Source organism: Cygnus atratus, chromosome 9 (assembly GCF_013377495.2).
Source record: "Cygnus atratus isolate AKBS03 ecotype Queensland, Australia chromosome 9, CAtr_DNAZoo_HiC_assembly, whole genome shotgun sequence".
NCBI lineage: Eukaryota > Metazoa > Chordata > Aves > Anseriformes > Anatidae > Cygnus > Cygnus atratus.
Window position 1 is genome coordinate 4,888,125 of NC_066370.1, and position 17,207 is coordinate 4,905,331.

General features: G+C 36.7%; 1 protein-coding gene across 1 annotated transcript in view; it reads right to left on the reverse strand.

Annotated features, from left to right (window-relative positions):
• Positions 1 to 1,334: 1,334 nt before the first annotated feature.
• Positions 1,335 to 17,207, reverse strand: part of ACSL3 (acyl-CoA synthetase long chain family member 3) — a 48,973-nt gene continuing 33,100 nt past the window's right edge. Inside the window, exons 10-16 of the mRNA XM_050712583.1 lie at positions 16,505 to 16,644; positions 15,703 to 15,875; positions 14,596 to 14,670; positions 13,352 to 13,543; positions 11,995 to 12,109; positions 7,389 to 7,546; positions 1,335 to 5,542 (exon numbers count right to left, since the gene is read on the reverse strand). Coding sequence (XP_050568540.1) covers positions 5,379 to 5,542; positions 7,389 to 7,546; positions 11,995 to 12,109; positions 13,352 to 13,543; positions 14,596 to 14,670; positions 15,703 to 15,875; positions 16,505 to 16,644 — 1,017 coding nt within the window. The 3' untranslated portion in view covers positions 1,335 to 5,378. The remainder of the gene's footprint in view (positions 5,543 to 7,388; positions 7,547 to 11,994; positions 12,110 to 13,351; positions 13,544 to 14,595; positions 14,671 to 15,702; positions 15,876 to 16,504; positions 16,645 to 17,207) is intronic.

The following is a 17,207-nucleotide window of genomic DNA, read 5'->3' on the forward strand; positions in this document are numbered from 1 at the left end:
ATGTACACAAATTCTTATGTATATATTATTCCTAAGTATTAAAAGAGGATTCTATTTCATTCACACATCAGGACAGTTGATTCAGTTTTTCAACCATTTTGGTATTCCCTTTCCCTGCTACCTCCCCTAGACTTTTCTGGTGAGGACAACAATAGCAACTCAGAACTTCAGGATACTTTGGCTATAATTTTATTGTATTCAGTATTTTGAATCTATACCTTCTCAATGGTTTCCTTAACAGATTAATTTTTTTCCTGAGAAGTAAAACTCCTAACATGGTTACATTTATCCTTGCTGAAATTATTTGCTATAATAAATTGCCTACTATAAGAGTTCAGAACTGTGTATGTTATTAAAGAGCCTCCTAAAATCATTTTAGCAGCTGTAGGTGCCCAGGGGGAAGGGGGGGAATCAATCGAGTCACATTATCTTAAATGAATTTGAAATAAAAAATGTCAGTCCTTTGAAGGAAAGAAAACAACTACTTTGAATATTGCTTAAAAACAGAAGGAAACCGGAGATTCTCATGGTTGTAAGAGATAAAGATCATCTATTCAGCAGGGAAGGCTTCACGTTCAGCCAGCACTATGACCCTATGCATCTAAGGAACTTTTAAGTAAAGAAAGAAAAAAAAAAAAAGGAAGAAAAAAAAGAGATCTCATCAACAGTTTGTGAGCTTGTGATCACAATCTTCTAACTGCTCAAGATCTCAAGAAGTCCAATTGCGAGCATTAGCATCACTTTGGGATCTGACCCTTCAGCCCACAAACTTACAAATCTAACACCAGCTGTAAGCGCTAATACACCAGCACAGTAAAAGACACCAGTACTTTACAGCTTTACATAAGGTATTACCACGGCTGGTGCTCAAAAAGTGGAAAACATAAATGGCAGGTCATTTTCTTTACATCTGAGTTAGCGAGCCCTACACATAAAGGGTGTGCCGTTACCTTGTGCAGATTCGTAAGGTTGTCAACAACATCAACATACAGATAAATAAATCAACAATGTGTGTACAGCGCTAACAGCCAAGCAGCCAACCTGAATATTCACCAGCTGCAAAGCACAAGAGCATGGCTATTAACACAGACAACTGTCGAGGTATTAAACATGAGTACCAGCACTGGGAGGCAGGAAGCAAAACACACGGGCATACCCACCACCCAACAGACCTCCTTTATAACACAACATTTTGATCCGTTCCCATTCTTAATTAAACAGCCACATTCCCAACTAATTTGTTAGTCAATTCACTCATTTACAGCTGTAAGTTATCTAGGCCCAGACTGATAAAAATGAGACACCACTTAAAAAAAAATGGACATATGGGGCCTAATTTGTGAAATTAATTTTATTTTTGAAACATGATATCCAATTACAAATAAATAATTCATACAATATAACTCAATTAGGATATACAATGTTCAGGCAGGTCATAGTAACAACCAAGATCACATTGAAAAATGAGTTTACATTAAATAACCAATTACAGTAATATACAACTGGTCATTCAATTCATTTCTCAGCCTGGCCCAAGGTGTATGCAAGTTGACAATTGTTCCTCTTACCGGTAAGGAAACAGATGTACACACACTGATAGAAAGCCCGACGTAGTTAATACACCACATTAAAGAAATGAAAAATGCTGCATTGCATGGCCTAGACGTAGCTTTAGTACAGAATAAAAGCTTGTGAATTCTAGCAGGAAAAAGGTTATTGCAAAGGAGTCGGATGTCCTATAGCAATCTCTGCATAAATTTGCAAGCTTTATAGGATGTTTTTATGTATGGTTTCAATCCCACAACTTTTTCCACATCCTGTCTATAGAATCAGCAGCATGAGGACAGGCATTATGTTCTCAGCTTCAGTTGCACATTGTTCTTTGCTTTCATTTCAGCAAAATATTTTACTGCTAAGCTACAAGAAGGACCACACCTCAGTGGGAAGCTGTGTGTAATCTGCAGTAATAGCAGCATCAGTTAACTTGCAAGGTCTTTTTCTGATACATAATTTTTTAATTTTCCAACCTACCCCAAAAATACTATTCTCTGCAAAGAACATTTATGACACCTAGATTAAATTTAGTCTAAAGGCCTGAAACATTTTTTTAAGTAAGTGTAGGAATTCAAAGGAGATCCTTGGAATTTCTTGGTTGGTCGTTATAATGAAATGTGTTTTTACACTACATAGATTTTCACAACAGGAAAAGTAGTTACAATTCCCAATTCAGAATCCTGCAAGTCTTATATTTACAAAAGCTTTAGTAGAAATCCCCCCTCCCCCTTTGGGGGCCCCTCAGATGAGGTATATAACCCTTGTTCTTATTTTGAGCTCAAAAAGATTGTTCAGAAGTTTACAGCTCTTCTCACTACAAAATCCCCCGTGTGATGGAGGCTGCTACTTCTAACCATGCACTTCTCAGAACTTACTCTACAGCTGTCTACATGTGCAAGGGGACACGTGCAACACGTTCCATCAGGTGGCTTTGATGTTGATCTTGTTACACTGGGCACGGGAAGACAAAAACAATGAGAAAAAGGAAAGATAACCAGGCAAATTGCTGGCTGGTGAGTAGTGGGTCTATGCTGGTACCACCAGGATTCCAAATTTCCCTGAAGCTGCCTTTGTGCTCAGCAATGTAAGAGCACAGGGTAAGAATGTGGTGCCTGCTGGGGATTTTGGCTGCCACAGTAGGCTACAGGACTAAGACTGCAGGAGCAAGGAAGCCCAGCACCTGAAAATCAGCCGTGACTTACAGTCCAGTCCCACCATAACCAGATAACACTGAGAAGCACGGACACCCACAGGACAGGTGGCCTCAATGGGACCTGGAGGAATGCAGAACATAGAAGTATTAAATTCCCTGTTTTGTTCTAATTTGAAAGGAAAACACACTCATCACAAAGATATTAAGCCCACGCAAGTATTTTAAGAAGTATTTCTAATCTTCTGCACTGAAGCTAAAATGAATGAACCGCTTTATTTTCACATTCTGTAGAAGAAATAAAGTTTCACAACAAAACTGATGTCTAAGGAACTACATATATTGACATCAATTTAAAATATAAAATGGACTGAAAGATCAAATGCACTGTTAGACTGCAACCCAATCTTGAGATTGGATTAGAAAAAACAAAAACAAGCAAAACAACAAAAAACTATTTCCAAACCATTTGTTTCATTTACAATTTACTCAAAAGTGCATTTAGACCCTTAGCAGAATGAAATACTAATTTCAAATTCCTTCCCTATTTGCCAAATGCAGATCTGTTTTTTCTTAAATCTGCTGCACAATGCACCAAGTGACATACACAGTACTTCAGCAATTTATTAGTTTTCGCTAAAACAAAAACCATTTGATCAACATACATCCTGCGCTGAGTGCAAACAATTCAAGAACCTGTTGATGGAGCACAGATATATATTAGAACCTAATATACGATGTGACACTTCCCTACAGACTTGGCAATTTCCACATTCCGATACTTCGTTTTCCAACATTTCCAGCTGAAGGCATTAATGCTCTAAATACAAGCAAAAATAAATTATAACTGTATTTCCATTTGACCTGTTATACCAGAATTTACCAAATGTAACAATTTTTCATAGACAGCAGCAGAGGAAATCCATGAATAGCAGGAGTGATGAAAACATAACATAAAATACAGCACAAACCTCATCATTTTACCAGAGCTGGAGTAACTACTTAGTAACATTTAACTGCTATGAAACTGTTTTCTATAATCAATGGAAAGTGTTACTTTAAATAATGTATTTCAGAATGCTTTTTAGTAAGAATTTGCATATCAAACATTTTCCACAATTGCTGCATCAAAGCTTCACAAGTGCTAGCAGCAGGAATTCCCTCTGCCAGATAAAGCTTGTGCTGTTCAGAATTGCTGTATGCTACCATACAGCGGTAGTAAGCATCAAGACCTTTAAGTAAAGATGATAAACATGAGAATTAACTTATTATTGAACTGTTTTAATATTTGCCCCATTACAAAGTTGACAGATGTATGCTTTATCACATTTTCATGTAACCCTAAAATATTCTTTCTAGAAGTATTTTGAAAATAAAATTCACATCTGAAACAAATCTAAAATGTTCTCACTTAAGACAGAAAGATCCCCTACAACTCTTCAAACAATATTCACGTATCTGTAGTAAAACAGAATTGTGACCTTCCCAGAGTAAGAAATTGGGTGTAATGATTAAACAAGTAACAAACATGACTCTGGCTGACAAATACTTCAAATGCTTGTTTTTAAAAGGAAAACAAAAACGCTAAATAAAAACACAAAATTAGAAGGGAGATTTTTAATGGCACAAAGGGCAGCTAGGCACTGTGTGAGCTGAGGACGTAACTGTCATTATGACTTTAAAAATCCCCCCCCAGTAAGATTGGGTTGCAGCTAGCACAGAAGAGGGTTCTTATCAGAGTTCCACAAACAACAGAAGAGCAAACCCAGTGTGTTGCCCAAATTTAACAAGATAACAAAACAGAACAGAATTTGTTACAGTCCCTCTGCTAAAAAGTCAAAGTTACAAAGCGCTAAACGAAATTAACTCTGAATTCCTACTGGCTCTATGCAATTCAGCTACTGTATGGAATGGTCATGCGCTATTTCAAAAAGAAGTTTCTGTATTTGAGAAATTCTTAGGTGTAATTTCTGCTGTGTTAATATCATCTTTTGTATTAATAAAGATTTAACTAACACCTGCAAGAGTACCCGCCTTTATACAGAGCTGTGCCATGACCACCTTTTCATTTACAGGTAAAAATAAAAGTAACCATTAGGCACGTATTAAAGGTGTATTACACAAGCTATAGTGTCAAACATTTTCTCCCTCAGATTTACATGGAAAAATAGCACAGCAGCAAAGAACCTGGTCCCCTGTTGAACAGTGATCTCATTATAAGCATTTTTAATTTACATAATGTCACAACATGAATACCTCCTTATCTTTAAATAATTAGGTAAAAAAGGCCCCCAGTATTACCATTTCTTATATAGCCAAGTTCTCTCTATATACATCCAAATGTTAAAGATACAAATAAAACATTTTACAGGATTTATAAATGTTTAAAAACTTGAGGCTTCAGAATCATGGTTTTCCAAAAAGAGTCAGGAAAATCCACAGACTGACAAGGTAGCAGAGAAAACTGGGAAAAAAAAGGAGACAGACACAAGTTTGCTGCCGTAACATTTTACTAAACTTGCCAGTCATCAGGGTGATGTTATCAGAAATAACAGTTTATGCTGCAAATGAGGAATGGTGGTTTTGTGTGTTGATCTCAAGCGCTGAGACAGGCAATTCAAGTATTTCCTATTTGATCCAAGCTCACCGTAGCAAAGTGGTGCAGGAAAAAGAATTATTTTACATTTTTTCCATACATTCGTTCAATGTCCTGTTGATAGTATGCCGTAAGCTCTTTGCGTTTTAGTTTGAACGCGTCTGTCACTAGGCCAGTCTCAGGTGTCCAAGGATCAGGGCTCAAACGGATTTTTACTGGTATTTCAAACTTTTCCAGATTGGCTGCAAAAACAAAAGACAAAAATCACACAACCATTTTTAATGCAAAATGTAAACATAACTGTTTTTCTACAATTAACCAAAAAACAGAGGAACCATATTCTCACACACAAAAGCGTGTGATATGACTGAAGAAACGCTTCACAAATTCCCCATGGTCAAGCTGTATAAACCCCAGTGCGGTCACAAGTAGAGTTACAGGATCTACCACTGATTGTTCTCCAGTTCCCCAGAAATATTGAAATAAACCCCCAATGTTTGAGTATCTGTGCTGCTCCCTAACTTCAGAAAAGCCTCAGTGCTTACTTTAAAGCCTATGATACTAAAGGGAAAGACACAAATATAAATCGACACAATATATGTAGAAATGCCTCAGGATTAAATCAAATATTCCATTTCATTGATTGTAACGATCTATTTGCAACAATACAATTCCCTTTAAAATACTTAGTGTTGCACAACAAAGAAAAAGAAGGGGATGTTGTACATGAGCTCCACCACAGCAGCTTCTTAGAAAGATTTTGCCCAGATGTTCTGTGCCTTGAACGAAAATCTGTTAGAGACACGGGGCAAGAAAAAAATGTCTGTTGCAGTATTGAGACTGCATTCTTTGTAAGATTATGTTCCAGTAACAGAACTCTGCAAATATACTACTCAGAGGTTTAAAATATTCACAAGCAATATGGAGGAGAGGTGAAGATTAACAGGACAAAGACTGTTGGAAGTATAAAATTATCTAGGATAGAAAAGATAAAGGCAAATTGCAAAGAGCTGCAGAAGGACATCATGATACAGAGTGATTGCAAAACAAAACAGCAGAAAACACTCATTGTAGAAAGATATAAAAGAGAATGCAGACGAAAAACAAATTTAAACTCCACACTGACCATTTTAACAACCATTCTGTCATTGTAACTGACAGCTATTTGTAAAAAGCTCAGTTCTTGGTAATAGTCAAGTGCAAAAGAACAAGGCAGAATTATTACGTACGAAGAAAAAGTATCACAGTGCCACTGAATAATTCTGCACCAGAATAGCTAAATAGACTACAGCCAATTAGCATGAAAAAGATACAGCTGAGGGGAAGTATAATAGACAGAGAAAAGCTCTGACTGCATTTGTGACTGTTCACTGGCTCTTCCAACCCAAGAGCTCAGCAGAATCAAATTAAACTAGCAGATGGCTGGGCTAAAATACACAAAAGGCATTTCTTCACCTTTAACATAGCTGCGCAGTGCAACTCTGCCACAAGATAGCACAGATACTGATGTAACTTTAAAATAGGGCTGAAGAGTTAATGAAGAGAAGTCTACTGAAAGTCATTAGCTACAAAGACACTGCTTTCTGTTCAGGAAATCCCTCAGACAGAAATCACAAGAGGCTGGAAGAGCCCACTTCACTGCAGGCTTTTTTTCCCCAATCACCTACACAGAGGTATGTAGCATGTGAGACTGCCCGATACCCCCCACAGACGTATCAAGAAGATACTACAGGAAATCCTGAACAGCATCAGACACACATAGAGAGGGAACTGAGCTATGCTTGATGTATTTGTCCTGTACTTACATTCTTTGCTCAGGTATTGGCCACAGTAAAAGAGAGAAGTTACAAGACTACACAACACAAGATGACAACGAACCAAAAGAACTGACCCGGTTCTGTGACCTACCCACATTTGTTCTTTTTGTTGTTGCTGTTGTTGGGTTTTGTATGAGAATTTCACTTCATATATGTTCTCATGCAACACAGTAAAATACACATGCACAAGGACATATTTTTAGGGCATATGCTTATCCATTTCACAGACATCACTGTCCACAAGGCTAATATTTACCACCCAGCTACTCACCTGCCATGGCAGCCTCAGCTAGCACCTTCAGTACCTCCTTCTCCATCTCAGGACTGTTACAGATCTCTTCCCAGGTTCCTTTAAATCCTTTCTTTCGAGCTAGTTCTACAAGCTCCTTTTGATTTGGCACAACAAATCCAATGACATAAGAATGGAAACTGAGAAGTACATGTATTTTAGTATGAATTTTGTAACATTAACAACTCTTTAAACACAACATTTCAAGTGTGGGGGGGTGCAGTTCATACAGTTATTGCTCTTAACAGCTGATTTTTGTTCACCTGATAAACTTTCTGAAGTAGTACACAAATTACCTTTGCCTGCTTCAAAATAAGTAGAAAGAGAAGCTACTTACCTTACAGCAACTGGATTGCTTCAAGGTGTGCTGTCTATATGCATATTCCACTGTGCCTCATGCTCAAGGCTTTGGGGAAGCAGTACCCACACGATGTCAATGTGCCCTGCCTCTCCTCATGTTTTGCATCCCGGTATGAAGACTGGAGTGCGGCTTCCCTACCTCAGTTTCCTCTCAACTGCAGAATCCAGTTACTGTAGAGGAGTAGAGGACTGCAGTGAAGAGGGGTTGGAGAGCAGGTTGTGGAATAAGCATATGCACAACACATCTCAAAGAACGCCTGCGTCTGTAAGGGAAGTGACTTCTCTTTCTCTTTCAAGTGGTTGTCCATACGCTCACTCTACTGCTGGCAATCTTTGTCTACTTCTGATATACCTGGAACGTATGAAGCTGTGACCTTAAAGTATTTGGAATACACTGAAGCACAATCTGCCCTGAAACAAATAACCAAGGTTTTTGAGATGGAGTAAAGTAGATCTAATTCATTCACCTGCTTTGAAGCAAGATCAGCTCCATCTAAAAGACACTTAACCCATTCTTGAACATTACAAATACATCACTGCTCTCACCATTGGAAAGCTGTTTCTCATGGCTATCCTGACTTTTCCTTTCTGCAGTTTACATCAGTTGTATTGTCATACAGCCAACACTCAGATGTTCCTCTCCTTTCCACAGAAGCTAGTTATTCTTTCACATACTGTTACTACTTTTTCCGCCTTCTCAGCTTTCTAGTCTTCCTGCCTTTCTTAACTTTCTTTAGGATTTTAAGTAATGCCCCTTCCTTGTAAGTCATGCCTCACAGAGCTGTGACCAGATGCTTCCGTTTCCTCCTGGACTCTTTTCAAGAGGTCCACCTTTTCTGAAGTGTTGTGTATGGAACCGACACCCTTTAATGTTTATTAGAGCAAAAAGATTGTTGTGCATCTGATTATGCCATATTATCCTATTTACCTGCGTAAAACAGCACAGCACTTGCAGACTCATATCAGTTGCAACTCAACTGCTACCATCTGGTGGTTCTTTATCCTGTACATTTACGTGTATAATTTACATACACTCTCCCTTAAACTGACCTTTTTTTTAAACAGTATCTCCATCTAGTCAAGCTCACTCTGAATTCTAATTCTGTCCTCCACTTTACCTCAGTCCTGCCCTACCTTACCCATCTACAGACTTAAAAAATCATTTCAACTCTCTCCCACTACACAGATAGTTCATGCAAAAAATACTGAACCATAACCCTCGTATGGAGATTACTTTAGTTTATCTTTTAAGGACTGTAAGATAATTTTAAAACACTAATTCTAAAGACCCTTTTGGTCAATGTAAGCTGTTTTTTTTTCTTTTGTCACTGATACGAATTACATTTGACAGCAGTTGTGAAGACCGCATTAAAGTCCATCACAAACATAGGCTTCTCTGGCATCATCTGCTGACAAGCTTTGTCTGTTGGCTGACTCCAAACCCATCTTAGTTTTCTAAGAATATATTTACAGAAAGACTTCACATTAGCCTCAGTATCACTTACTACTTGCATCTCACCTTCTGTCTTTGCCTCTCTCCCATATGCTGCACCAAACCCTTTGTGACTTCACTTGGCATCTACTCTGTAACATGTATATATTGTACATCCAAACGCATCCAGATCCTCCTCCCTTCTTGTATTTGTATACTTCTGCCTAGGACGTCTTTCCATCACTAACTCTGCAGCCATGTATTTACCTCCGGCACGGCTGTTCCCAGCTAACCTATATGCAGAACACAAAGGACTCTGGCACTCTCATCCCTGGCTCCTATGCTCTTTTGACATGTTTAAGGCCATGTTCAGCAATACTTCAGCATCTCCAGAGAAAAACAGCAAATAGAAGTAATCGCTTGGCTGGATAAGCCTCAAGCTTCCAGTTCATCTGAAAATTCCTATGGACAAATGAGTTCATTCAACTACACTTTTTTTTCTGGAAACAGCCACTTGGAGCTCACAGCCTCTCTGTAGCTCTTCACTTTATTTTCTTCATTTTATAAAGCAGATTTTGCCAAAGTCTCTCCTACACTAGACATCCTTCCTACCTTTCTGTACTTGAGATCCTGTCTGAATACAGCCCTCAGACTTATCAAAAAAGACATCTGCAGTGGCACTACATGTCCATACCACCAATTCTGTAAAGTCTGGTCCTTGTATCCTTGAGCTTCCTGCTGAGAACTCATTTTTTCACCATGTTTGCCTGTTCCTCAGGTGACTGAACTACTCTGTTTCTTGATGTGATGCTTGAGATCCATTGATCAAGCTATCTGTCCTAATTTCTAACGGAAGGTTGATCAGCTCTACTGTCCCAATTCACTTCTTTACAGTCAGCATACCAAACAGTGGAAACTGGTGAGATTTTTTTTAATTTTTTTTTTTTTTTGCAGCAACATGTAACCAGATTTGGCCACAAATTCCTTATCTTGGTAATTCACAAATAACTTTGCAACTAGTAGAGGTAGCTAACTTAATTTATTTTTTCAAACTCAGTCAGGTGTATATTCCAAATATATGGAGTTGACTGTACAAACACTAATATTTTAAAAAATAAAGTCTCAAAGCTTTCATAAATGTCAAAGGCAAATGTAACACCATTAAAGAACAAGTATATCTAGAAAGCTGATCTGTTCAAGCTGAACTCTCTTGTTTACTCAATCTACACTCCTATACAGCTCTTCAAGAGCCAAATTCTTTCTGCAAATTATGCTGAACAAAAGCATACAAAAAATAACAGTACACTTTTGCAACAATGATCTTATGACACAATAAAAAGTGCATCAATTAAGAAGCTATTATTAGGAAAAGCAATATATATGTTTTGCTAGATTGGCCAGTAAAATGGATGGCTCTTCTACTTAAGAAATGCTACAGACTGACCACAGAAGTCTGTTTCAGAAATTCCAATCCTAGTAATTTTAAAACTTCATTGCTATCACTTTGCAAAATATCAGTCAACGCACATCAAGTATTTGAATTATGGTATACAAAGGTATTAATTGTAGAAGAATTACTGAAATTTACAGGTCCTTTTTAAGTATTCTAGTACACTGTAAATGCTACGTTGACCTGGCAAAATTAACAAAAAATTTGACAGTACAGTTCTAGAATGAATTCCACTCATAGCACGGCAGCAATCATCATCTGTAGGAGCTTCTTTCTCCATCGATTACAGGGAGTGTTCAGAACATGCATGTAACCTCAGGCAGTCAAAGTAAGCAAATATGAGACTTGTTCGTTAGGTGAAAACCATAATAAAAGCCTAATAACATGAAAGCTTCTCAGCAGCAGTATGTCCAATATGTCTTAGCCTATTTTTATGAAACTGTCAAAACTAAAGTTATGAGATGAATACTGTTAGTTAAGAAAAACACAAAGAACCAGGTGAACAAACCAGAAGTTAATTTACTATTACTACTGAGCAATTCTCTGGTGTGTTTGTTCTGGCCTCCTTCAAAGTTAAGTGGGACTTGTTTTGAATGTATATTATACCGAATAGAACATTTCTGATCACTCAGATGCTCCAAAATGACCTTCCAAATTTCAAAATGACAAAAGGAAACCAGAAGCATCTGAAGGATATTTGTACATTTAAGTCTATATTCTGTACAGATAAGAAATTCTACAAATAGAAACTTCAGACATGTTTGAGCCCTTATATTCCTAACTTGGTAGTACACTTAGAAAGAAAATAGAAAGGATGTTTCATCACTTTTTATCGATTGTGGCTCTGCATAGGATTTACAGTGTTTTCTCTCCAGCTTCAAGGCTTCTGCTGGTGTTCTGCATGGACACAAAGCAGCTTCTGGGCTGTTGGGGGGTTTTGTTTTCATTCCCCTCATTCCTCTGACAAACAGCTCACAGCTGAATACAGCAAGGAGCAAGGTCTACTAGGACTTCTATAGGTAGTATCTCTAAAGTGCTTGAGTGATGTCTGTTATGAATGCAGTTAGCCTTCAAAGCTCAGCTGCTTTTCAGGTTGGGAAAAAGGGAGTGAAAGATTCATTCTTGGCATTTCCAAGAAACAGTGGAAAAAATTGGGAAAAGAAAAATAAAAACATACAGCTCAGATGTTTAGTTTTGATAAAGAAAGCTATTCCATTGTATTTAAAATAAAATCCTTTTCCAACAAGTTAAAAAAAATCCATGCTTTGAAGAAAAAACATTTTGCATATGACTTCACTAGGATAGACAAAGAATATAGCAACATCAAAACATCAGCTGCCTCTTACCTGCTTGCATATGCACAAATATTATCTACCAGTGGAAGATTCTTTAGAGCTGCTTCTACTTTGCCAAGAGAGACATATTCTCCTGCCTGAAGTTTTACAAGGTCTTTTTTACGATCTATTGAGGAAAAAAAGAAATGCTAATTATGCAACACAAAGGTTTAGGCATTGAATTTATACTTTTCTGAAATGTATAAATGTCAAAAGGAAAGCTGATTCATTTTTGGTGAATGTACCAGATTTAATATCAGACTTCCAGACTTCAATCTCATCAACCTGTCCTTCACTTAAGCATGAGCCACACCAATTCTATGCATTTCCTGCCTTTAAACAGCGTCTCCTATATTGTAGCACTAGCAAGTGAATGGAAGACAACTAGGGTTACGTAAAAAACAGTGTTTGGCTAGAAGCACACATTTTGTGCTGTCTGGTCCAGATGCCTGAGGCAGCAGATGCAGCATTTGGTGACATTTTGCTATTTATTCCTAGGCTAAATCCATATTTAAAGTGCAACTGTCCATCTGTTACTTGAAACACAACAATTGAAACTGAAAATTCAGCCCAAATTACTTGAGCTTATTGTACGTAGACACAAAGTCAAGGTCACTATAGCACCGTACCCACTCAGCTGTGATGGCAGCCAGGAATACCTCTCCTTTGCTATATGCCTGTACAAGTGTTCAAACAGGCAAAGTTGTTTTTTGGCTTTTACCTGTTTGACCAGGGAAAGGTAGCTGCAATGGGACCTAAGATCTTACTCATTTAATAAAACAAGTAAGCTTAGTTTTCAGAATTAAAGAGCATGCTGAATCATCCACTGACTTCAAGAGACACTTGGCAGTCTATAAGGCACCTATTTTTGTGCCTACAGATGTCAAAGCATTAGGAGACTATCACAGTCTTATGAGTAAGATATTTACCTTAGAATATTCTTCCCTTAGTTGCTTTACGATAAAGGAATACTCTTATTATAAAGAATGGTAAGGTTAAAAAAAAAATTAATTCCTGAGAACACATTACAAAAGAGCCCTTTCACTCTACCAAACTTCACACTTACAAAGTTATAAAATCTAAGACAGCTTATCTAGCTCAAGGTAGCCTACATTCAACTAATTACTACTCACTAGCAGACTGGAGTCAACGTTCAGACTGTTTTGAAAGGAAACAAATGTTTTAAAAAATAGCTTTAAAAGCACATGATGATGTTTATATGTTAAGATATCAGAATTTTCTTAGGATAAATCATAGGATTTTGGACTGCATGCCAAGATATGTAGTTTTTTTTTTTTTGTTAACTACAGTATTTAGCAGCCCTGAAAATAATCTGTTTATATGTGTTTACCTGAATCTATGAACTCACCAATTATTTTTAGACATCCATCTTGATGAAACTCTCCAATGTCTCCAGTATGAAGCCACCTCTGCCCATTCTCATCAATAGTGAAATCTTTTTTGGTTCGTCCTTCATTTTTATAGTAGCCCACAGTCACATTTTGACCCCCGATAAGAATCTCACCTCTAGGATATGGTTTATCAGTGTTGTAATATCCACCTGAAAATAGTTTTTCTTAAGTTAGCAGGAATTAAAAATATATTCCAAAGCAAGAATTCCTATCACTGTTACTATTTAAATACAAAAAAATTAATAGGTCCTTAGCCATCACTTCAAAAAACACTTAGTCACCACTTGAAAACACTGCCTGAATAATAAAGTAAGAGAAGAGCTGGTTCCATTTCTTTTCAGCATATAAGCAGCTGTTTAAGATACGTGCTTACAAACAATGAAATTCACACGCATGTGGAGGGCAGATGACACATCTATGCATTTTTTTTTTTGGTCTGGACTAACATGCTTTATAAGCTTCACACAGGCTCAAATGAAAAAAAAAATATATAATTTTCATCTTGTATTTTAGGAAGAAAAACTACCAAAATCTAAGGTCTTATATTAGCCCCAGAACTCCCTCAAGTATTATGTAGTTCTACTCTGCAATACATAAAAGCCTACCTTAGAGGAAATAGTCTAAACACACTTCAAATTTCATTAAATGTATTTTATACAGCATCCATTAAGCTACCTTTCCATATGCCACTATCTTACTTATTTTATTAATAATATTATGAAGTCTATTTTAAAATTTCTTAATGACAACAGAAGGTATTGTGCATAGATTTCAGTTAAAGTCTACTGAAACCAACTCCAAGATGCAACATACAAGACTTACACCCTCTCCTGCAAGAATACTACTCCAAACTTGAAAAAGGTGCAATGCTGTATACACTTAAACAATATGCATTTAAAGTGACTGAAATAAACAAAAAAGTATTGGCAAAGAAAGCCATAATATAACTTAATCAAAACACTATTGATGTGTTGATAGCTTCTGTCTAGATATGTTTACATTTAAAAATCAGAGGAATTTATTTTACTTTTTCCCCCTCCAAGATCAAATGTATACAGGTTCAAATGTATATAGGTAAAAGTAGGATTTAAAAAAAATAAAAGGCAAGAAACAGTCTTCTAATTAGTACTACTAAGCAAAATCCTACAGAAAACTACCATGTCTTGCAAATGCACTATAATTTAATCATATAAATTCTTACCTTCTTCCCAGTTCATTAATTTGATTTCACAGCAGACCAAAGGTGCTCCCACTCTTCCTGTAGTGTAATCCCAAACTAAAATTTAAAAAAGCATTTTTAAGGAAAAAATACCAAAACTGACAAGAAAAATCTTTGTTGTCATGCACTTCATTTAGTGAAATTTAACTATTTATTTCTGAAGTTTAATGTTAACGTACACAACAGAACTTCCAAAAATACCAATGGATATATCAAGGTAATACAGATAAATTCCTCATCCTGCAATAGAGTAGATGGCTGTATTTACAGATAGCTCCAGCCAGATCAACACAGCTCTGACTCCATGTCCACATGGATCACACTGTAGAAGCAGCACAACTTTTAATAGTGCTTGCGTGACTTTGAAATGATAAGCAACAGTATTTCATAACAATTCACAGACTCAGCATTTTGATTCACTTCCCTGGTTTCAATCCCCAATGCTTCTGCATCCTGGCACCTTCCCAAATTACTAGAGTGATCTTTTTTCCTCCTCCAAACTACTAAAGAAGCCATTACCAAAGACCTCTTGGAATAAAAGCCACATCCCAGTAGTCTGTGGATCACTAAGGAACAATACATGTTCTACATCCAGCATAATAGCAATGAACATTAGATACTTTTCATATGACTCCTTGCTAGATCGCACCACTGACAAAAAACAGCAGCTCTAACTGTTTTTGCCACCACTGAATACGAGTGGAATTTTAGGATTAAAAAGCAACTGTAACCATGAAGTTCCATGTTATCTAAAGCTAAAATTTGGCACAGGTTTTTGTATTTATTCTTTTTTTTCCTAACATCTCAATATGCTCACCGAAATTAATACTTTATTCAGTTCAACTAGTAAGCGCAATACTGCCAAGATCTCATTCACGCTCTTACAAGTTTCTCTATTACAAATGAGAACACTGATTTTATATGTACCCCATGAGCTTTAGCACAATGAGTCAAACCTAGCACTCCTACTGTTTCGTAAATTTTTTGACTAACAGCATTTCCTAATTATGTTTTAAGGCAAAAACCAAATGAAGGGACTGTCAAAGATTATCCCCACAGAGCACTCAGCAAGGATGCACCTACACCAACCTTCAGTGATGGTTCCGGCTCCAGCTGATTCAGTTAGTCCATACCCCTGTCCTACAGGGCAACAGAAACAAATGTTCATAAATCGCTGGGTTGCTGCAGAGAGTGGAGCTCCTCCACAAAGCAGGATGCGAATTTTTCCACCTAGCAGCATTCGTACTTTCCGGAAAATAAGGCTAAAATACAAAGATGAGAATATGAAGAATTTGTTGCTTAAAAACAAAAGATCTGATTTTGTATTTAAGTTTTAAGTTTCATCCATCTTCACATAAACTTCAGAAAACCTTGCAGGAGCACATTTAAAGATTTTCCATAAAAAACAACATTTCAAAAATTTATTTCTACATTCTGACTTGAAGATGGATTAAATATTTTGAAAGTGCAGTTTCAGTAAGATGGTAAAGCTGTGATTTTCTCTTCAAAAATATTTTACATAAACTATAAATTTTGTAATTACCCTTTAGTCTGACTTTTGTGAAAATGTAAAGACTGCAAATATCTACAGATTTCCTATCTTACCCAAGAACTGTATAAACTCATCACTAAAGCCCTGATGAACATAATGCAACAAATGTAAATCAGCTTCAAGTTACATAAGTCATTTAAATTATATCAGTGAATATTTAAAGCCATCTCACAAACTACAGATTTGTTGTTTCAATTTACAATTCATTACAGGCCTGCTCATGTTTTATTTCAAGGATAAACATTAAAACAAAGAAAAGCATAAAAATCAGATACTGGTCATGTAGTAAGATTTTGGTAAGTATTTTCTGATACCATTAAGAAAAAAAGTTAAAATTACCTATCGCAAAGCGGGGTAGTGTAACCTTTGGAAATCTGTTCCATTTTGTAATTGTAGGCCAATATAAATAGATTCCGCTGGAAACTTGTCATTTCATTCACTTTATTCATGACATTTTTGTAGATCCGATCCATAATTTCCTGGTTATAAAAAGAAAAACTTCAACTCAAAGCAAGAGAAATCTTAAATTCAGTACAATAAAAAGGAAACAATCTAGAAAATCTAATGTAGCTCAGACGACCACTCCCAGTTGCATTCTCTTCCATTACTAAAAAATAGCAAGATGCTCATATAAAGGAGGAGAGCAGAAATCTGAGCAGGAGCACTATTCAACCCCACGCTGCCTACTGCTAACTATCCTTGTTCAACGAAGTATTACATGGGTATGAGTCCATTTCTCTTCACTACCACCTTATGCTCACTTCAAAAATTAGTGTGAAAACCAGCACATTGCTTGCTAAACAGGCAAACACCATCTTTAACATGTTACAACGTGGAAACATATTTTCTCTTCCCAGATAAGGTCTAATGAGGTAAAGAGAAGTCTGCGTCAAGGACTGTTTTTATCACATTGTGGCTATTTTCAAATCATGTATGTATTATTCCATAAGGTTTATATCTTTTTACATATATATGATATAAAAACAGCCATCAGGCAGAGAGTACATACCATAAACATGTAAATGCACAGCATGTATGTACA